The 22,305-nt window shown below is 41.4% G+C and overlaps 1 protein-coding gene across 5 annotated transcripts in view; it reads left to right on the forward strand.

Moving 5' to 3' along the window:
* The window catches only part of VPS13B (vacuolar protein sorting 13 homolog B), a 761,266-nt gene that overhangs the window by 639,274 nt on the left and 99,687 nt on the right, over positions 1–22,305 (forward strand). For all 5 annotated transcript variants that reach the window (XM_018559352.1, XM_018559343.1, XM_018559336.1 and 2 more), the window contains exons 40-42: positions 1,984–2,165; positions 8,386–8,735; positions 20,605–20,766. In XM_018559352.1, the coding sequence (XP_018414854.1) occupies positions 1,984–2,165; positions 8,386–8,735; positions 20,605–20,766 (694 nt within the window). The remainder of the gene's footprint in view (positions 1–1,983; positions 2,166–8,385; positions 8,736–20,604; positions 20,767–22,305) is intronic.

The raw sequence follows: 22,305 nt of genomic DNA on the forward strand, positions 1-22,305 counted from the left end.
ATAAAATAAGAGCGTCCTCTGACTTTTGGCTTAGGACATTTGCTCAAGTCAGACAGGTTTACATTGCCATATAAGTTTATCAGAATGCAAAACCCACTAGCAGTGGGCCAAATGCGGGTCAGAAGCAGGACAACTGCAGGTTGATTTGGTGAGTTATTTTTTTTACCAGAAAAGGTGCAATACAAAGGGCAGGGTTTGTTATTGTTGTATATTTTCTAAGGTCATATTCTCCCTTGCAGTAACATACATGTATTTATATGCATTTATATGCTGTTTCTAAATGCATGTAATGATTTTATATTGTATAATTCTCACTATGTGTTTACCAGTATTTAGGTTTATTCAGTTTAGCTGTGTTTAGAGAAAATACAATTCTGCCCATCCAGAGGGAGATTTAGGTATTCTGAACTCATGTAAATGCAACTACATCTACATTCAGGAAAACTTAAATCTGGGAAGCATAACATTTGTTTATACTTCCCTAACAGCTTTAAAACTTTTAAGGCTACTGCTCCTCTGCTGATGATTAGAGCATCAATACCTCCATTTATAACTCTTATATTGTTTAAGAACTAGATAAAGGATGGAGTTCTTTCTTTTAAATTCAAAAGGTTTTGGCTTTTTTAAAGAAAATAACATACATACATGGGTAAGGATTTTTTTCTTTTAACAACTTAAAGGGTCACTTTAAAAAGCAGTACCCCCTCCCAAAAAAAAGTACTTTCCGTTATGGGATGACAGCTTGTATCTGTCTCCTGCTGTATCATAAACATTTGATATGGTTTTTTTCCCCATAAAATAAAATGTCATCTTTATATTTCACCCATTTTTGTATCTCAGTGTTACTGACCTCCTTTAACCTTTTATGGCCACGTGTCTACACTGGTAGTGACACCGGTAAGCAATCTATGTCGGCACGGCTGGTTGTAATCTCCACCAGGGGCGCATGTGGCTTAGTGACAACTCAGGAGCACAAATGGGAAGTAGATAACAACCCATAAAAGAAAGTGCCTGAACAAGGACCCTGGTTGTAAGATCACCTGGTATTCTTTTAATGAAAATCGCAGATTTAAAAGGATTAAAACACTGTCAATCAACCCACTTTGTCTGAGCCCAGGCCGAAAAAACTCTACCCCCAACCCTGAACTCACAGGAGAATACTGCAGAGAGTTATGCCACGGCATCAGCCCGGGGTTGGGTTTTAGTCTAGTCCATAGGTAGGCAACCTCAGCCCTCCAGCAGTTCAGGAGCTACAAATTCCATAAGGTATTGCATGACTCTGACAGCTGGAGGGCCAAGGTTGCCTACCCCTGGTCTAGTCAGTAGTTCTATGTTAGAGCCTCTTGCTGTAATAAGAGTCACTTGTGTTAGCTTTGTTAGCTGTGTTGCTAGTGCACTGCTGGCTGGAACAAAAGAATTCCTAATTTTTCCCAGTTCCAGCATATTTTTCTTGCCTTACATTTACCAAGTATTATATGGTATGCTTTGACCGCAGTATAATTTAAATTTTTATATCTTAAAAAATAATCTGCCCTTGTTAGTATTTATTTACTTATTTATTTTTCTTTCCTTTCCTTCACTATTACAAAAAATATCAAATGTTATTACCGGTCATTTCAGAGTATGAAGAGTTTCCTTTTTAATTTTATTTTTCTGAAATAAGTAAATTAATTACAGCTGCCTCATTTTTCTGTTTTTTTTTTTTTTACTTCTATCTTTTTTGGATAGTGAACTGTAACATTTGTACTTATAAATAGGAAAGAATAACAGTATTCGGATATAATGACACAATTGAATGGCACTTTTTTTTCCAGATAAATATTTATGCAAATTCTAATGGTCAGATGTGAAATTAAATATAATTATCTTGGCTGCACTTTTAAAAAATATTTTGGGCAAATGAACAAAACCATCTGCACTTATCTTATAACATTTTATAATCTTGGCATTGTTTAGCTTAAAAAAAAATTATGTTCCCCACAGCTCTGAAAGTGAAGCCGGCTCTCAAAGTGCTTGTGACCAGCTAGTGACTCCAACAGCACTTGCAGCTTGTACAAGAGTTGATTCCTGTTTCACCCCGTGGTTGGTTCCATCGTTTGGAGTGTCTGTTCAGTTTGCGCACCTGGAGCTACACTTGTGTCACCATCTGGATCAGTTAGGCTCAGGTACCTGATTATTTATGATTGTAAATAGAGATTTGACTGACTTATAAAACTGTGGCATGAGCTAAGTTTTCAGAAAAACATGGCAAATAATCAGTCATTCAATGTCATTGTCTTTGTAACAAAGTTGGTTGTTGGATTGTGCATCATTCACAGGTTAGGCATCAGATGGGGATATTTGTCTCTTACATTTCTGTCTGAACAGTGATGAAGGAATATAAATCCTTTGAAGTCAACCATTTCTTTAAAATCCACACACAAATCAAGTGTTTTGGGGCTGTTTTTTTTTCTTCTTCTTTATTCGTCTCCATTGAAGGACACTGGAATGAAAGGAATTCTCAAATAGTCGGGTTATACTGCCACCTACAGAGAAGGTTGGGACATTGGCAAACAAAAAAAAAGTTAAGGCAACCCGCGTATAATCGAACCTCCATGCTTCAGTTTTTTGCAAGAATCTTAGGAGGTTGGATGCAATATACTTAGCTCTGCTGAGCAAAAAAAATCTAATTATATTTTTACTATTATTATCATTATACAGGATTTATATAGCGCCAACAGTTTGCGCAGCTCTTTACAATATTAGGAAGACATAACAATCAATACAATTCAAGACAAGATGGTAAGGAGGGCCCTGCCCATGAGTGCTTACAATCTAAAAGGGAGGGGGAAGTGATACATGAGGAGGTAGCTGTGTGGGGATGAATTGTTTGAGAATGTGATGGTTGAGCGGTTAGTTCGAGGTGGGATAAGCTTCCCTGAAGAGATAAGTCTTCAGGGATCGCCTAAAGGCAGTCAAGGTGGGAGACAGACGGACAGGTTGGGGTAAAGAGTTCCAGAGGATGGGAGAGACTCTAGTGAAGTATTGGAAGCGAGTATGGGAGGAGTTGACAAGGGAGCTGGAAAGCAGGAGGTCTTTTGAAGAGCGGAGGGGATGTTTAGGGTGATACTTTGAGACAAGGTTTGAGATATAGCTGTTGGCAGAGTTGTGGATGGCTTTGTAAGTGATTGTTAATATTTTGAATTTTATCCTTTGGGTGAGTGGAAGCCAGTGCAGGGATTGACAGAGGGGGTTGCAGACGCTGAACGGTTAGTTAGGTGAATGAGTCTGGCAGCTGCATTCATGATAGACTGAAGGGGGGATAGCCTGTGTAGTGGAAGGCCAATGAGGAGGGAGTTGCAATAGTCAAGACGAGATATAACAAGTGAGTGGATGAGTAATTTGCGGTTTCTTTGGTGAGGAAGGGACGTATTTTGGAGATGTTACGAAGGTGAAGGCAGCAGGATCTGGATAGTAATTGGATGCGGGGAAGAAAGGTGAGGTTCGAGTCAAGGATGACACCTAGGACCTTGGCATGGGAGGAGGGTTGGATAGTAGTGTAAACAATCTCAAGGGAAACGTTTGGGGAAGGTGCACGGGCGGGAGGAAATATCAAAAGCTCAGTCTTTGAAAGGTTGAGTTTTAAGAAGTGTTGTGACATCCAGACGGATATGTCAGTTAGTAGATTAGGGGCATGCAAGGACACTGAGGGGGCGAGTTGTAGAGTAGAAATAAATATTTTAGTGTCATTGGCATAGAGATGGTATTGATGCCATGTGAGGTTATTAGTTGACCAAGGGAGGAGGTGTAGATAGAGACAGAGCCTTGGGGGACCCCTACAGAAAGAGGAGGGGAGGAGTTAGATTTGTAGGTGACACTAAAGGAGCACTTAGATAGGTAGGAGGAGAACCACAAGAGAGCAGAGTCTTGTAGGCCAAGCGAGGGGAGTTTTTTTGAGGAGAAGCAGGTGGTCAACAGTATCAAAAGCAGCAGAAAGGTCTAATAGCAAGAGTAGGGAATAGTGGCCTTGGTTTTTAGCTGTTAGTAAGTCATTAGTGAGTTTTAAGAGGTACACTTCAGTGGAGTGTAGGGGGCGAAAGCCAAATTGTAAGGGGTCGAGAAGGTTGTTATCACTCAGGCGGCTCAGGCACAGCCTCTGGGGTGACCCAGTCTCTGACAGCTCATGTAGTGAATCACCGGGTGCTACCCCTTAGTTGTTACTGTTGGGGTATAATTTTAACACTTCTGCAACTGTCATCTCATCGTGGTAGAGATTAAGACTGGATGCTGATGTCATCTGCTAGGTGGAGAGTGCGCATGAGCTAATGCCATTTAACCTAGAGGAAGCACCATTCCACTGCTGCTTTTGATGCACCATTGTGGATCGTGGATTATCCAGTCTCGTTCCACTTCTTGCTTACAGTGACTTGGTCACCTCCAGCCACCTGTGACCCTCATCGCCATCAGGTGCTTGTGTCTGTGAGTATGCATCACTTTAGGCCTACTTGGTTATTTTTATGCTATGTGGTGCAACTTGTTTTTTTCATAGACACACATAGAAGACAGTTCCACTGCAATGGGTGACCTGGGGCCATCCTCTACTATGATCTCCCATTGGAGCATCACACTCTCACAAGAAAGTACTTGTAATCCATGCAAAGGTTACAGAAGTTCTGGGCTGAGATTCCGCATTGCACCAAGGTCTTTAAAGGCAGTTTAGATCATTAGCAACTGGCAGAAAGTTAAAATAAATTCTGGTGGCCAAAATGTCCTCTCACCACTAACGCTGGTCAAGGTCCATCCCCCAAAGGCTAGGGGAGAGGTCGCGCCATACTTTTCCTTCCAGTTTGGCAAACTCCTCTTTTCCAGTTTTATTCAACACCATACCATATTCTCTGCAGCTTTTAAAAGTGACTTTACCAGTGTACAGTTTTTCTGATTTTGATTTTGCAACTTAAGAAATACATACAAAAACAGTCAGCCAAGTCATCCTGAAAAGTTTTTTTTTTTTTTTTTTTTAAATAAATGAGCAAAATGTTTGTGGTCCTAATGCCTCTTAAGAGTCATACACATGGAAAAATTCAGTATGTGTGGCCATTTGCCTTATTCAGCCTGTGATTGTCACTGATGGCAAAGACACATCAAGAAATTTAGTGTTGTTACAGCAGTATGGACATGGACAATAAACTGTTCTGTGTTTCTGGCTTAGGAAGTCAACTAATTTATATATTAGCAGCACTCACAGCTTCAGAAAAACAAAGCTATTATGGAGCAATTCCAGGCAACAGATTAAATCAAGCAGTGAACTATTGATACTGTTGAGAGAACACAGTACTCAGTATCTTAACGTGCATTCTACATAATGTAGATTCCAGAGGTTTCCTCACATGTAAGGTTGATGGCTATGCTTCTGGAAACCTATACTGTACAACTTTCATCTCACTTTGTTGCCTGCAATGGATGCCCTTTGGTATGTCTATTCAAATTTACAAACGGATAAGGAAAATGGATTCCCAACATCACATTACTAGTGGTGAGGAGTGGTGCTCTAGTTTTTTTGGATAAAAAATAGAAAGCACTGCAGAAATCCCTGTACCCTTTCCATTGACTCCGGTGCACACAAACAGTCCCTAGATCCATGGGTTATTGGTCTCATGCATAGCTACAGATGTAAGACTGCTGGGACCTTTTGGCTTTTATCTATGTCTTCATTCATATTTTGTGATGTCCTGTAATTTTATGATTGGCTCGCTGATGCTTCTACACTACTTTAAACTTTAATGCTTAGAAGGCTAAAATCATGCGTTTGGCACTCTATACTTAGACACTAGACACGTTTTTCACTCACTGTGACACTCCTGCTCAGAAAATCTTTGAGCCTGTCATATTTTCTGTACAAATTACTTCCCTTTTCCATGTATCGTCATGTTTTTTTTGGCCTTCAGAGTGTTTGAATAGATCTGTTTTGTTTCTTTATTCGGCTGTTTAAAGGTAATTACGGTGTGGAAAAAAGTTAATTTACACAATAAAAGTGTTCCGATTTAGAGCTATTAGGATGCCTTTTAAAGGATGTATTTTAACGGAACGCCATTTCCTTATTATGTTTTACTTTTGATGGTCTAGCAATGTGTTCTTTTTAGTCATCTTTCCATGTTTTCTATGTTATATTTACCAGTAATGAATTAAAATAAAGGCAGTGTGGATGTGAGCCTGGAGCCCAGAGTTCTGAGTCTCTGTACACATAGGTGCTATATACTGAAGCATATCCAGCACCTGTGTGTATCTGTACCTGTGACCAATCCAGCATAGATCTTGATGGGACAATAACCAATAGCATTTAATTAATTTTATTTTATTGGAGTCGGATTCGATTAGAGAAAAGCTTGGATTTGTTTGCTAGGATGCTGCACCTTTTGCACATCATTGTACTTGCCTTCTTGAATAAACCAAGTGTGTACAAAGCCCCAAGGATGCACATTCTAGATGTGACTTAAAGTGACACTAAACTCAGGAGTTAAATCTTAAAACTGTATTCTAGTACCTTAACTATTAACATTACTGGACCTTATTCGTCTGTCACTCGGCTGTAGATCCTAAAAATCATCTCTGAATTGGTGCTGACACTGTCCTTCCTTCTGGCAGGTGGCTACTTTTGTTCTCCATGGGCCCTGTGTGTGTTGTAAAATAGCCACCTCTCCAAGTTTGCTCCCTTGATGGACTACAATCTCAGTACAAATGAGTAAACCTGAGGTTGTAGTCCATCACAGGAGTGAGCTTGGAGCAGTGGCTACTTTACAACACACACAGGGCCCATGGGGAACAAAAGTAGCCACCCTCCAGAAGGAAGGACAGTGTCAGCACCAATTCAGAGATGATTTGAGGATCTACAGTCGAGTGATACACAAATAAGATACAATTTTGTTAATAGTTAAGGAACTTGAATACATTTTTAGCATTTTGACTCCAGAGTTTAGTGTCACTTTAACTATGGCTTCAGCAAGTAAAAATATAAGGTTGGAGGAAGAGGCTTAGAGTACAGACAGATTGACTTGGGAGTATCTTTTATTGCATTCATGTTTTAATGTTTACAATATACTTTACCGGGTTTCATGTACCTTCATTCACTGATTCATAATTCTGCCCTGTAGGGCCTTTTTTTTTCTTTCTTTCAAGTATTCCCCGTTATGGGGTGACAGCTTTCTCCCGATTGTGCCACTGTATTGTCACCCTATCACATGTGTCCCTGATAGGGACTATAAGTGGCCATGGTGACAGACATTGCACAATGAAGGTCTACTGTTCTCACCATCAGGAAGCCAGTCTGGAGCAATGATGTGCATTGCACTCAAGTCTTGGGAATATGCACTTTTTCTTGTGTTACAACTCTCACAGAGCCTGCCTTTTGAAATACAGCTCAATGTCTGAACAATGTAACATTACCATAGCTTGCTGGAAGCAATGCACGATGGGCTATGTAGTCTTCAGAAATGGAGATAACATCACATGAGGCAGTGGGGAAAGAGATGCAAAGCACACTGGGAATCCAGGAAGTTGGTGAAAGTGATGGGCAGAGGGAAGGCGGCACTCACAACATAAAGGGTATTTTTTTCAGGTCAGCTTTGATTGCATTATCAAAAACAACTCTAGTATGTATTCCCATTACAGTGCTGATGTTAAAACAGAATAGTACATGCTGGGGGTTTACAACTCCTTAAAGGAGAACTGTGGGGTTAGGGCTTTTCCCCATAGTTCTCCTGAGGGTAACGGGAGGACACAAACTAGCGTCCTCCCGTCACCCTAAGCTCGGTATACCGTGAGCTACATCTCGCGGTATACTGAGACGCCGCACCTGAAACGGATCCCGACAATTATGTCTGGATCCGCCCAGCTGCGTAAGTGACAGCTGGCTCTGCCTATCTAGAGGCAGAGCCAGCTGTACCCGCCCCCTCCCCCGTCCGTTCCGCCAGTCAGCGCTGGAGGATCGGAGCGGGGAGGGGGGAATCCAGTCCCTCCCCTGTCACGGCTCTCTGCTATCTAGAGGCAGAGCCAGCTGTACCCGCCCCCTCCCCCGTCCGTTCCGCCAGTCAGCGCTGGCAGATAGGAGCGGGGGGAGGGGAATCCAGCCCCTCCCCCTGTCACGGCAGAGAGCCGTGACAGGATCGAGAAGTGAGCGAACGCCAGTATGTGTTTGCTCACCTCCCGATCTACTATGCCGACCTGTGACAGTTTCATTGTCACAGGTCGGCTAGAACTATGAGGATGAGTGAAAAGCACTCACCTCATAGTTCTCCTTTAAGGATTCTGAGTTTCTCAAAAGATACTGCTCCTGAGACTATGCTCATTTTACTGAACTACTTATGTGTATAAATTGTATTATATCTTAAATTGTTTACCTTTTTCTTATAGTGCCACCCAGATGTCTGCAGCCTTTTATTTGTGATAAAACAATGCCCAGTGACCTGGAATATATGGTAGTGTCTCTGAAGGAACCGCAGGTTTACCTGCGTCAGTGGAGCGGATCGACTCTTTGCAAAGAGGTGCAGTTCTCCAGTGAAGCAGACTGCAAGCTCTTGGAATGCCGGAACCTCACCATGAGAAGCCTGGTGAAGCAATTCCATGTGCAAGGTCAGGTGGCCATATCGGTTGGAACCCTGGAAAAATTAATTGATAGCGCCGTTCTGGTGGATCCAATAGTCATGGACTTTGGGCAGCACTCTGTGCACTCTATTAGCACTGCAATCCAGGCTTGGCAGCAGGTAAGGACCCATGTTCTGAGTTTGCTAGCTCTTGTGCATTGCAGAATGAGGGCTTGGTATCCATGTTTATGTAAATATGAAATGTAAAATTATATTTTCAAAAAATGTGGCTATTGTTTTCTGTAAGAAACATAATAGTCATTCAAGACAAAGGTAATGTACCCCTGTTTGTTAATACAATTTGAGGGAATATACCGGTAGGTATAGTTGCAGAACGGAGGTTGCTTTTAAACATTTCTGTAAATGCAGGCGAGGCTCCTGATATCAAGTATTGCTTGACATCTTGGTCCATTTCTGATGTATTAGAGGGTAATATTAAAGTAGTATTAAACTTTCAATTTTTTTTTTCAATTTTTAATGAATCCATTTCAAACAAATATACATTGCGAAGCAAAGTATTTCCTTACATTTTTGCCCAAGTGCTTGCAGTCATCATGTTTCAAAACTGTTGGCTCCATCTCTCTCAACCTGAACTTCTCCAGCAGCCGCCCGGGTGCTTGCTCGTGGGAGGGAGGAGCACGGGTGGAGCTTGCCTGGTTCTGAACATGTGTTTGTGGAGACACACGCAACTTACTACAACACATAAGGATGGCTCCATAGGACCCTACAATGGAAAGGAGCCACCCTGAAACAGGATATCAGGGCCAGTGCTCAGGGGACCAGTTGATTCTGCAGGAAACTCAAGGAGCTGCCCATCTCTCTCTGCCCCAGTCTGAACACTCCTGTACAGTCACTGCAAGAGGCTGATAACATGTCAAATGAAAGTACTTACACAGCTCTCATTTACTAAAAATAAATACATTTAAGGATGTAATAATGAACACAGAGCTGCATTAGTGTTGTGTATAAATGCTTGGAGCTCAGCTGCAAGGTGTCCCATCACTTTTTCTTGTTTTATAATGTCCTCGTTGTTTTACATTTCACAATTACATTTCTCCAGTTATTGTAAAGCATCGTGTTGTCTTTTCGTTTGTGATTGCAAAATCTCAGCAAACAGTTTATGATAAGTCAGTGTTGCCTACTTATAGAGGGATAAATGTTCACATCCTGGAAGCAGTCACCTTTTTGTAGCCAGTCCATTATTTATCTGCTGGGTTACACTACTTATAAATGGCTGGTGTTAAAATGTAGCAGGATTCGCTGATTTGCATTTTCCTACTCTGACCTGCTAAAGAAGGTTCATTAGATCAGCAGATTTACAGGACATGCATTGCAGACCTGTACTACCAGCTATATATTCTCCAACATTCATCTGGTCAGACAAACAGAAGCAAAACATTTGTCAGATTATAAATACGGTACTGCTGGTTAGGGACTGCAGATGCAGGGGAATTAAGGAATGCTAAATCTTCCTTTATACAATCCGTTCTCTCTAAAGAGTCCAATACAGAAAAGAGACTCAATTCATAATATGGATATTTTGGAGAAGAGCATCGTGCTTTGTGGACTCTCTTGAATGCAAATGATTGCTTTTTAAATCTAAACTCTAAGCTGATATAAAAGACAGACATTACTGCTGCTCTTTTAACTATTAATACATCATTAAGTACTTGAATTGGACCTGATGAGGTTTCTTGAACTCCCTGTACAGCAAAGCTTAGAGAGGGGAGAGAGAAGCAGTACAAGGATTAGTTCATATGCTGGCAAAAAAACATGCTATTAAGAGAAAGCAGAGTGACAGAGAGATGAGGTCATCACTATACTGCTCCTCCCTATACTGCTCCTCACCGTGACTGGGGCGGGTTCAAGACCAGCTGTTCTCAGAGTAAGTGGGTTGAATGATGCTGGCGATCAGACTGCGGACATCTAGTGTTAAACAAAAAGTACTGCATGGGAAATCTTTGGTTTGAAGCTGAATATTCATACAACATCTTCTTTGCTACTTTATCTTTTAGGTGCTATTATTTTTTATCTAATTTTTGGCTGGACTTCTGCTTTAAGTCTATGTCAAATTGTACAAATTTGTATCTTTACTATCGGAACCAGTACACTTTAAATTTAGCAACAGGTTATGACTGGTCTGCAAAGTATCAGATATGTTTTGATCAATCTGTCTTGGTTTCCAGGGTGCATGAAGCTATTCGATCATGTCTAATTGCTTGCCTTTTTTCCCATGGAAAAGTGAACTTTGGTTTCATTATACACATTTTCTATGTCTGGCCCAGCTGAGAACATGTTGCAAACTGGAGCTACCTTCAAGCATCTTCTGACTATTACAAAGCATAGCAGTTGTTAGCTATTTCCTATCCTGGCCCTATCACATGCATACAATATATTAGGTAATAGGCCATTCAGTGTATGATTGCTAATCACTCTATTTGTAGGAGCCAAATCATCAATCTTGATTGTGTAAGAATAACTTAGACATGAGGCACGCGCTGGTCAGTTGCCCCTGTAGTGAGACATTAATGGAGTGCTTGTGCAATGTCTTAGATGCTCCATGCGATTCCCCTCAACTCCCTTCTAGAGCTGTTTGTCTCTTGTAATTAATTGTATGTGTAACATTGGGAGCCAGAATTCCTAGCCCTAACCCCCTTGGCTAATAAAATGATCTTCCCTGCCTCCCCTGGGTTCTCGGCTGCTCCTCCCATGAATTAACCAAAGAAAAACAAAGTCCCTTTTTATTAATACGCCTGCAGAGCCAGAGAAGCGTTTGGATTAATTACCTAACATGGCACTACAGCAGCAGCTCTACTAGAAGATGAAACATCTGTTTTATATCAAACATTCTTTTTAAGGGCATTCCATGGCTTTGCTTGTTGCAGGAGGACATTCATAAAACAAGAGCTAGTGTGATCTGAATCCTTACAGCTGGTTTGAATATCACTAAAAAAAAAAAAAGAAAAGAAAACATTTGCAGTTTGAAATGCTGCTCTTAGTGTCTTGTTCTGCATAGCACATACTAATAGAAAAGGGCTTATTCCCTTGCTCGCTATTCGTAAGTATGTCTGTGGTCACCTAATGGTCATTAAATTGGCATCTTACAGCAAGAAAACCTGCAAAGAAACCTACATAGATATTTATGACTTTGCACTCACCAACCTCCCTCCATGCCATGTGCTGATTGACTATGTCCCTGCATCATTAGTGAAAATAAAATGCCAGAGATGTGACACCATCAACGTCAGTACCAGCAAACATGTAGAGCCTCCCATTTTAAAAAAACCCATACTGCAGCACTTAATTATAAGTGCATCTGCATTAACAGTTTTCCCTTAGTTTCCCTGCAAATTCCACAAATACCTGTTTCTAAATCATACGTTACAGCCCACAGGAGCTTAGATCATGGGTTATGCAGCTGGCTTCAGGAGATAGGACATTGTGAAAACAAAGCTGTAAGGAAAGCTCTGCATAACCCCTTCCACTCCTAGCAAGCCACATTTTTTTTTCTAGTGTCCTCAGGAGAATGAACAGCTTCTCTCTGCTCTGAGAGAAGCAAATTACTTTTCTTTTTTCCTTCTCCAGATTCTTCTAGCAAGATTAACTAGCTGCTACATGGTCATTGGGGCTTCTTTTTTGCAGCTTTCCAGAGCAGATGACTCCTCAGCTGAGCCTTGGGACCCCGCCAGGAAGATGATGTGGGCCCAGCCTGTAATGTTTGTGTTAGCACTGGCACCATGTGCAATGTGTTGAGGAAGCCACAGGGTGCTATACAGGTCCATGGCCCTGGGCCGTTAGCCTATGGAACAGCCTATGGAACCCTGTACCTGAAGACCACCTAAGGGTATGTCCACTGGGAAGGGGTGAACATCAGGATGGAACTTGGTCTGTGGTCCCTTACGGGTTAACTAGTGAAGGGTTGGCTCTGAATTAGTTGCAACCAGTGGCAGGAGCAGTCCAGTCACCCCTGTTTTCTTTTGTTTAATTTGGTGCCCTTTTCTTTAATTTCTTGGTCACTGAGAATGCTACTGCAAATGCACAGCCTCCTTTCATTTAGAGCACACTGCACTTGCATGCACCATTTTGACCACACGCATTCCAACTTCCCTCTGCTTCTTTTCTGAAAACTAGGGAGGAGTTTTCGGCCACAATGTCGGAAATAATGGGTAAACTTTCAGCCCTATTAGAGGTCTCAGATTGCAGGGACTACAAATTGGCCTCCTATTCCTATCCCTCAGAGTCCATCTCTGATTTACGTCTGTTTCTGCTCTTCTTAAAGAAGAGGATGAGGATGGTGCCTTATCCGGTTCTGAGAACTTGGTACAGGGAGATACTTCTTTCAAGCTTAAGCATACCATTCCTTATTGACACATGCATGCCTTGCCTAAGAGCTGCATCTCATCTCATGGAGTATCTAATCCTGATCGTGAATACGGCTCAATCCAGGGTCTTCCTTCTTTAGAATAAGCTTCTGTTTCTTCCCTCCCATGTTCGAACCTTGCGCTCCAGAGGCCGCCCAGCCAGTTCCAGGCAGTACTGTATGCACAGTTTCTCTCTAGACCCTTGACATTCAACTTTCTTGTAGCCTAAGACAAGCAAATTCTGTCTCTGGATCATTCCCTTATTCCTGACTAACAAAACCAGGTTCACCCTGTAATTGTGAATTTCCAAGCCGGTGCTGGAATTAGGAAAATCTTTACTCCCAATGACCTGGAAGGTGCTTATGACAGATGCCAGCATGTTAGACTCGGGAGGAGTCTTGGATACCCTCTCCATGCTGGATTCTTGGTTCTCAGCTTCTGATCATAATCCTGGAAGTCTGGGCAATTTAGTTGTCTTTTCAATGCTGAATTACTCGGCTGCAAGCTCACCCGACCAGGATTCAGTCAGACAGTGCCATGGCAGTGGCATACATCAAGCATCAGGAGGGCACCAGAAGTTACCCATCTCACAGAGAAGTAGACTTCTAATATGAATAAAGTAGAATTAAACTATCAGACTTTTTTTCAATAATGAATCCAGATCAAACAAATATTTATCTCCCATCCAAAGCAAATCTTTAAATTTGTTCCCCAAGTATTTAAAGTTCAAATCACTTGAAATAGCTTAAAATCATTTTGACATAAATATCACTTTAAATATGATGGAACTAATGCATTTAGTACATGGCACAGTGCAATGATCCTCATTTAATAGTTAAAATTACAACTATCTGTGCTATTGGCTAGATTCAAATCCCTAACAGATATTTGGAGAAGTTAAATAAACATTCTGTTTTGTGATTTGGGAGCAATGCAAACAGCTTCTATTTCTTACACTTTGGAAAATGAGACCATTTTAGTCAGATTTTTTGTTTCTTTGTGTTGATGTATTAAGCTGCAAGTGCAGAGTTTGTTAGTTTCCAGATTTACTAAATCTATATTGTGTGATGCCCAGGAAATCATAGTTCCTCCCCACTATCCTATAACTGTGAAACGCCAGGTGTTAGGTTTATGCTCTAAAATTTGCTGTCCTTCCCGCAAAGGCAGGCAGATATTTTAGATTGTAAGCTCTCATGGCCAGGGACCTCCTTACCATTTTGTCTTGACTTGTAATGTAACTGTAATGTAACTGTAATGTCATCCTTATATTGAAAGCGCTGAGCAAACTGTTGGTGCTATATAAATCCTGTATAAAAATAACACTAATAATAACCTACATGTTGCTATTTAGCGATCTGTCTCCCAGGGGGTTATTACCCTCATCCTGGTCGAGGGCAATTTCAGGATGTTTACTCAAACCTGTTCACTGTTCCCAAGTCAAATGAAGGCACTCATCCCAATCTAGATCTGAAGAATATCAGCTTGTTTCTGTGGTTCCACTAGTCACCTGGAATCTGTCAGGTCAGCCATTACCTCCGCTGGGGGACTTTCTGGCCTCTCTGGACATGGGTTGCTTAGTTACACATACCCATTTTGCAACCGCATGAAAGCTACCTGCATTTTGCTGTAGTCACTCAATACTACGAGTTTGTTGCCCTTCCCTTTAGTCAGTCTACGGCATCTCAGGTCTTTGCCAAGGTGCTCACCTCAGTCCTAGCTCTGATTCACTCTCATGGTATCCACAATGTGTGAGATACCTGGAGATCTTTGGTTAAAGGAACTCTCCACTCATACCCTGTCAGCCAAAACAGACAATGCAGACTCTACAGAGATTCAGTTAAACAAGTCATCGCTGGACCCAGCTGAACCCCTTGAGGACCTAGGCCTGATATTGGATATGGCCCTGCCCAGGATCCTAGAGCCTGGAACAAACTCATGTTCCTCTGCTCACATGGTTGGACCCTTTCAGGTCCAGGGGCCATGCCTCAATTCATTCTTCTGAGAACATTCTGAGTCTGATGGTGCCCTCATTTGAGGCAGTACTATACACCTAGGTTCACTCTGAATTAGCATTATGCCTATATGAGACACACAGACATGGTCTCTAGACTGACACATGTGTTTGACCAGCAAGGCCAGATCCCCCAAATGTGCTGGATTTCCATTATGTTGTTTAAGTCAGGAAAATCCTTTCTGTAAATGACATGGAAGGTTCTTGTGACACATGCCAGTCTTTTGGGCTGGGGAGAAGTGTTGGATACTATCTTGGTACAGGGAACTTGCCAGTCAGAGGAAGCTCAGCTTCCCATCAACATCCTGGAACTTAGGGCAGTTCGGTTGTCCACTCTACACGGGACCTTGCGACTTTGAGGACTCTCGACCAGCATCTAATTGGACAGTCTACATCAACCATCAAAGAGGCACCGGATACTGAACGGGTTAAAGAGAAGCAGATCTAATTCTCACTTGGGCAAAACTACAAATGCCAACTCTATCCTCCGTCCACATTACATGTGTGGAAAATTGGCAGGTGGACTTCGTTTGTCATCAGTGTTTGGATCCGGGGGATTGGTCTTTTCACCTGGAGGTGTTTCACACCCTTTGCCACAAGTTGGGGGCATCAGACATAGATCTTATGGCATCCAAGTTCAGCAATAAGCTCGACAGCTTTGCCTTTGGAGTGGATGCTCTGGTGATTTTGTGGCGTCAGATCAGCCCGATCTATGTCTTTTCCACCTCTACAGCTTCTCCCTTGTTCTACAGGATTTAAATTGAGGGAATTCCAGTGAACCTCATTGCACCAACCTGGCCTAGGAGGGAATATGGTACTCCTACATCCTCAGAATGCTGGAAGGCTCTTTGTGGGTACTTTTGAATCATCCAGACCTTTTGTCCCAAGAGTTAGTTCTCAAACCTACTTCTTAGTCACTGACTTTAACGGCATCCCTACATTCCTGTAAGCTAAGGAAGTCATCTACCATTGCACCTAGCAGACTTACTTTGCATTGTGCATGGCTAGGAAGTTCCACCCTTGAAAGTAGCCTGTGGGACAGATTCTATCCTTCCTCCCAGTCTGGTTTGGATCAGGGTTTGAGCTTGAGCACCATCAAGGGGCAGACCTTGGCCCTAGCTATTGTTTTTCAAAGACCCCCTTCCTCTCACTCCTTGGCGAAGGCTTTTGCACAGGGTGTTGCTCACATTTTTCCCCCCGGTATGCTCCTCAGAGACCATAAGGGGATATGTCACTGGCAGTTTTGTGCAGGCTTGGGCAAACTCTGCTCGTACCAAGCCCACATACATTACTAGTTAAGACTAGACCTGTGGCCTATACTGTACTGCAAGAAAAGGATTTTACAGGTAAGTCAAAATCCAATTTTTTTCTTGTGTATCTAGGTTAGAAGAAGAAATGAAGGAAGAATTTCTGTGATAAGCAAAGTGTAATAACCATATTACAGATAAAAATCTTCTAGGGATTTGGTTATATAAAACCAAACATAATTGCTTTGGGTTACTGTGCTTTGTACATCATCACATTGCAATATCTCACTGAATCAGCGCATATCTCCATTGGGGACCACTGTCCTGGGTATGCCTGTAACGCAGGTTAGAGGTAAATCCAAACTTAGGAAAAGCCAAGTTAACCATACTGTATTATTGATTGCTCCTCATCATGTTGGTGCTGAGACTACATTCACCTCTCCCAACCCTACATCCTGTTACCTCTTTGACATCATTCCCCATTCTGTCAGCCTGTGTAGGGGTATTTGGCTATGTTTGCTAAAACCTAGTAAATTAAACATATCAGATGTTCCAAAATTACCTGAAAATGGTCTCCACTCATAGGGAGTTTCCTGCTCTGGTTAAAAAAACACAAGCCAGTCTGAGTTAGACATATAAATGTAATAGGTCACATAAACACATGAATGGTTTCATCCATAATGGAATGTGATTGATTGAGTGACTTACTAACTTTGGAAATCACCAATTGGGAAGCAGAAGTGATAGAGTGTTGTGTATTTCATTAAGTGTAGCCATATGTTGCACTGTATATTCCTGAAAGGTACATACTAAGGCTGGTTCCCCTGATTTATAAAGGGATTTGGCAATGTTAACATGAGCTTCAGGAGGACATATTTCTATAATTGTTTTACTTATTTTCTTGTTTCCTCCCATGTCAGGGGTACTTTCCACCACATGCTGATGGGGTAAATGTATAGCTTCTGATTTGAGGCTATATAGGCATGTATAGATGCTTCATAAGTCGAACACACAAATTCACAGGCACCTTTCTACATTAGCTGCTGTGTTTACTAAGAAACCTATTGTATTCATTCAAATATAACTGCAGGCAACTATTAGTTTAGGACAAGTTTTAAACTGATATTCTACATCTGTTTTCTTCTCAGAATAGATTTTAGAATAGTAACTTGAGTAATAGGGAACTGGTTGATGTGGGTTACTGAGTTTGCACACAGTCATTGTGATTTGCACTAACTTGTTTAAACGCAAATTATAGCTAATACACGTTTTAAATACATAATCAGTCTTGTGATCCAGCCCTACTTGCCAGACAGCACAGCCAGGTCAGTGACCTATTTTGCCCTACGGTTAAAGCATTTTTACAAAAACAAAAAATGAATATATAGCAACTTGGCAATCCCTAAATGTGGTAGCTGCATTGGTTTTCTTTTTAGCCTTTTTTTCCTTTATTTTCATCTGGTGATCCGGCCAGTGATGCACTTCCTGTCTTGGGGTGGCTCTACTCTTTGGAGGAGCAACGGAGCCACCCTTGGACAGCAGCATTGTCACCCTGTGAAGAGGGTAGTGTTAGATGAACTAGCACATTTAAATAGACTTGACTAACACAGTAAAGCCGAACTACAGCTTACACTTTTTAAGCAGTTACAGCAAATGTTGTTTTTATTTTGGCATAAAGGTTTTACATTCATAAATAAAAGCTGACCATTATAAGCACCCATGTCAGTGTTAAATGGTTTGTCTCAACCCACTATCTGCCACTTTTGTTGGACGGCTTGGTCTGTTAAAGGAAGTTGAAAAGTAACAGACCTACTGGTGGGATCACTCGGTAAAAATAAAGGAAAAAGCCTAAAAACAAACTAATGCACCATCACTGGTAAGCTGCAGTATATAATACATTTTTGCTTTTGCAGTCAAAAGCCCTCTGTATGTTTCTTATGTATTCTCATTTACACAACATAATGAAAAATAATTTAAAAAAATTTCAGAATCCAAGTGTTTCTGAGCACCTTCACATTGATCTGTCCTTATAGAAAGATTAGGACTGAAATTTAGGGATTGTGTTGCTGTCATTAACTTCATACAATGCAGAAGCCAGGGTTTTAATAATTTAACCCTTTGTTAGGACAGGCAGTATTTAAATCTATGTTACAAATCAGAATGACATGAGCCAGCACAGTACAGACAGAGTTAACTCCAACCCCTCACAGCCCCTCCTAACATTACAACGAAGGAGAAGCAAGTAGACATTTTAACCCTAAAGAAGCCAAGAAACCCCAATTGATAGATTTGATGTCCATATTCAGACTGTCCAAATGGTACCTCGAAGCCAAACTAGCAGGGACCTTGGCAAACCTTGATGTCCTTTGACCCACCCAAAAAAGAAGCCAAGAAACCCTAACCCAAGTAATAGCAATTTAAACTGCAAGAAGCATTTTTTTTTTTTTTTTTTTTAGCTTGTGCTATGTGAATGGGGGATGTAACAAATATTAAATAGGTGTTATCCCAATTTGACTGCAAAAGTGTAAATACACCTTAAGCTCACAGTTTAATTAAGTGCTTTTAGTTGGATAGTGAAAGAGCAGCAGAGCACTGATGAGGTCATCTCAATGCTCTTCCTTTTAGATTAACAACTCTTTGCAAAGCAATAAAGCTGTTGACCACTGACTGTGTGTCAGCTTACATAATTATACAGGGTTATTCACAAAAGGGTGACGTGTTTGGAGAAGGCAGGAGAAGTGAACAATCTAGGACAACATACAGGTGAAACTCGAATAATTAGAATATCGTGCAAAAGTAATTGCAGTAAGTGCTGCAAAAGGGGCCCAAACCAAGTACTGAGTACATATGCATGCTTGTACTTTTCAGAGGTCCGATATTGTTCTATGTACAATCCTTGTTTTATTGATTGCATGTAATAATCTACTTTTTTGAGGTTGTGGATTTGGGGTTCTTGGGGTTTTCATGAGCTGTAAGCCATAATCATCACAATTATGACAAACCACGGCTTGAATTATCTTGCTTTGCATGTAATGAGTCTCTCTCATATATTAGTTTCACCTTTTAAGTTGCATTAGTGAAATTAATGAACTTTGCACGATATTCTAATTATTCGAGTTTCACCTGTATGTTGTCCTAGATTGTTCACTTCTCCTGCCTTCTCCAAACTCTTCACCCTTTTTGTGAATAGCGCTGATAATATAGACACAAGTTCAGGTACTTTATTTACAACAAGAAAAAGAAAAACCTTTTGACTTATTGACAAAAGATGAGCCTCTTGTTTGGAACACCACCAAACAACTCTTTTAATTTTATGAAACAATATCAGTACAGTTCCTTGAGTGCCCTGAACTGTTCTATGTTCTTTGGATGCAGCACATCTGTGTCTTTGGAAAGCAGTATGTCAGAGTATGTCATCTGTGTCTTTGGAATGTCAGAGCTGCATTGCACATTGAAAAAGGTGGAGCATTTCCAAGTGCTGCAGAAACTTCTGGACTACTATTTCAGACACCACAAATAATAAAGCATAGGTTGTTCAAGCGAGACAACCTCCTCTATTTGTCATTATTTCGCAAGTAGTGAAGAAAGAAGTTAATTTCTTGTCTACCCAAACTCCGACCCTCCAGCTGTGGTGAAACTACAAATCCCATGATGCATCTCTCTGCGGCAGTCATGTCTGTGGCTGTGAGAATCTTGCAATGCCTCATGGGATTTGTAGTACCACCACAGCTGGAGTGCCGGAGTTAGGCTACCCCTGAGCTAAACAAACATAGTTTAATTTTACTTCGCATTTCTTTCTTTCCCCTTCCTTGTCTACTGTGCCACAAATGATGTAATGTGCCCAAGCCTTGCATCCTAGGAAGGTTAAATCAGCAGAGCATTGCTGGGAAATCACATCTGTAATCAAATGAGATCTCAGGAAAAGGCATTTTCCTCCCTTGAGATGATGTGCATGATCACATGTCCTAGTCACATGTGCCAGAGTTCTAGGAAGTAAAGGGGGATCTAGTAGCCTGCCCTTTGTTAAAATGTCCGCTGTCAGAAGACTGGAGAAGAAAGAAAAATAAGGTATGCAAAAACTAAGAAGCCGGCAATTATCTAGAAGTATCTGTTTGTAGATTGTTATTACTAATGATTTCTAAAGGTGCCTTTGTTGTTATTTTGAATCTATGGGTAAAGTTCCTCTTTAAGGCAAAGAATGCATTCTCTAAACTGGTTGTCCAGACCAAAAAAATGGCTTCTCTGTTATGCAGGGATAACTGGTAGATTTAAATATGTTTTCATATGCAGTTTGTCAGGCATCTCAAGAGAAATAAATGCGAAAAACACATTTTGATGTATTATAAAAAGTCTGTTCTTTTGTCTTCCAGAACCAGTGCCCTGAGGCAGAGGAGTTGATCTTTAGCCATTTCGTCGTCTGTAATGACACACAGGAGACACTGCGGTTTGGCCAAGTGGATACCGATGAGAACATAGTGCTGGCCAGTGTCCATAGCCACCAGTACTGCTGGCGCTCACACAAGTCCCCACAGGTACAACCAGAGTGGCTTCCAAGCCGCCAATACATTTGATTAAGCCTTTCATACATTTTCTCATGGTTTAATTTTTAGAAGTACCATAGCAAAATGAAAACAGTGAGCGGTTTCGCCCCAAAATGATTTTGCTGATCTAAGAACTGTACCAACATGCTTGCTAACAGTTATACTTATCAAGTATTGTTAAATTCTTATTGATCCATTGTTATATTAACTAACATGTTCATATTTTACCATTTATGTGCTTGCCGTTGTAGCGTTGAGGTTGTCCTTCACTGATAAATCTTTGTAGACAGTTGTTGTATGAGGTGAATAATGAAGTTCAGCTCACAAGCAACCAATCAGAAATCTTCATTAAATGGTGTAATTATATTAAAACAGTAGTAAACCCAAAACTTTTATTTGTCTTTGAATTATCTTTTGGGTCACAGGAGTAGAATTACTTATGTACATCTGTAACCCAAAATCATCAGATATCGGGGTAATGTCTTCAGTCAGCTGACAGCGCAGAGCTGTACCACAGATGAGGAGGAACCAGCCAATAGTTTTGTGATCCACCATAGCTGTCTAACTGACAGCTAGCTCTGTCTCTGTGTGCTTGGCTGTCTCTTTCCCGGTCTGTTGCTCCAGTAAACGCTGGAAGAGAAGAGAGGGGAGGGAGAATCCCCACGGGGAGCAGTGTCTCCTAGCTACTGCTCTCTGCAGTGAGAGGAGACCGAGAGCTGACCAAACATCGGTTACATGATTACTCAGCTTTCAGTATTAGAGCCAGCTTAGGACAGCTGCAGTGTCCCACACTGGTCCTAAGCAGCAGGGATAGCATGTTTTGCTCTCTACACTTCTTTAAACCTTGCTCACACTGCATACATTTCAGAAGAACAACCAGTGCAGTGTGTTTTTTTTACAGGTATCATTCTGCCTGCAGCCATCTCTATCCCTCCAGGGGGAAACCATTGAAGGCAATAGACCGCCAAGGTGTGAATGTTGGAACTCCTTGTTGTCACAGCACATTGAAAACCAGACAAGCATAAGGTGCTAGTTAAAAATACTTTATTAGGAAAAGTGTCCACAGGAGCAAGCAAAAATCATAAAACAGGAACAAGCCAAGGTCAGGAGCTGGTGTAGGTTGGCGTACAAGCCAGGTCAGGAACATGGAAATCAGCGTTGTTAGGAACAAGCCAGGAGCAGGAAATCAGCGTTGTCAAGAATAAGCCAGGAGAAGGAACCAGAGGAGAACGTCAGCCAAGATCTGGTCATACATGGAAACAGGATACACTGAACAGCAGGAATGCACTAGCAGGAAGACCATGCAAGGTCAGACTAGACTGAGTGGTTAAAATAGTGAGTGGAGTGACATCATCACTCAGAGACAGGAAACTCCCATCTGGCTCTCTCAGATGATGCTCCCTGGTTGGCCATAAGAGGGAGCCTGGGAGTCGTGAGTAACATTAAACAGTCTGCTCAAGTAAAGGAGGAATCACATGTGAGTGAAATGGTAGCCAAGCTAAAATGCTGCAAACCAGTTGTCAGGATGGA

This window comes from Nanorana parkeri, unplaced genomic scaffold (genome assembly GCF_000935625.1).
Source record: "Nanorana parkeri isolate BGI_ZX_2015 unplaced genomic scaffold, ASM93562v1 scaffold16, whole genome shotgun sequence".
In the NCBI taxonomy this organism is placed as follows: domain Eukaryota; kingdom Metazoa; phylum Chordata; class Amphibia; order Anura; family Dicroglossidae; genus Nanorana; species Nanorana parkeri.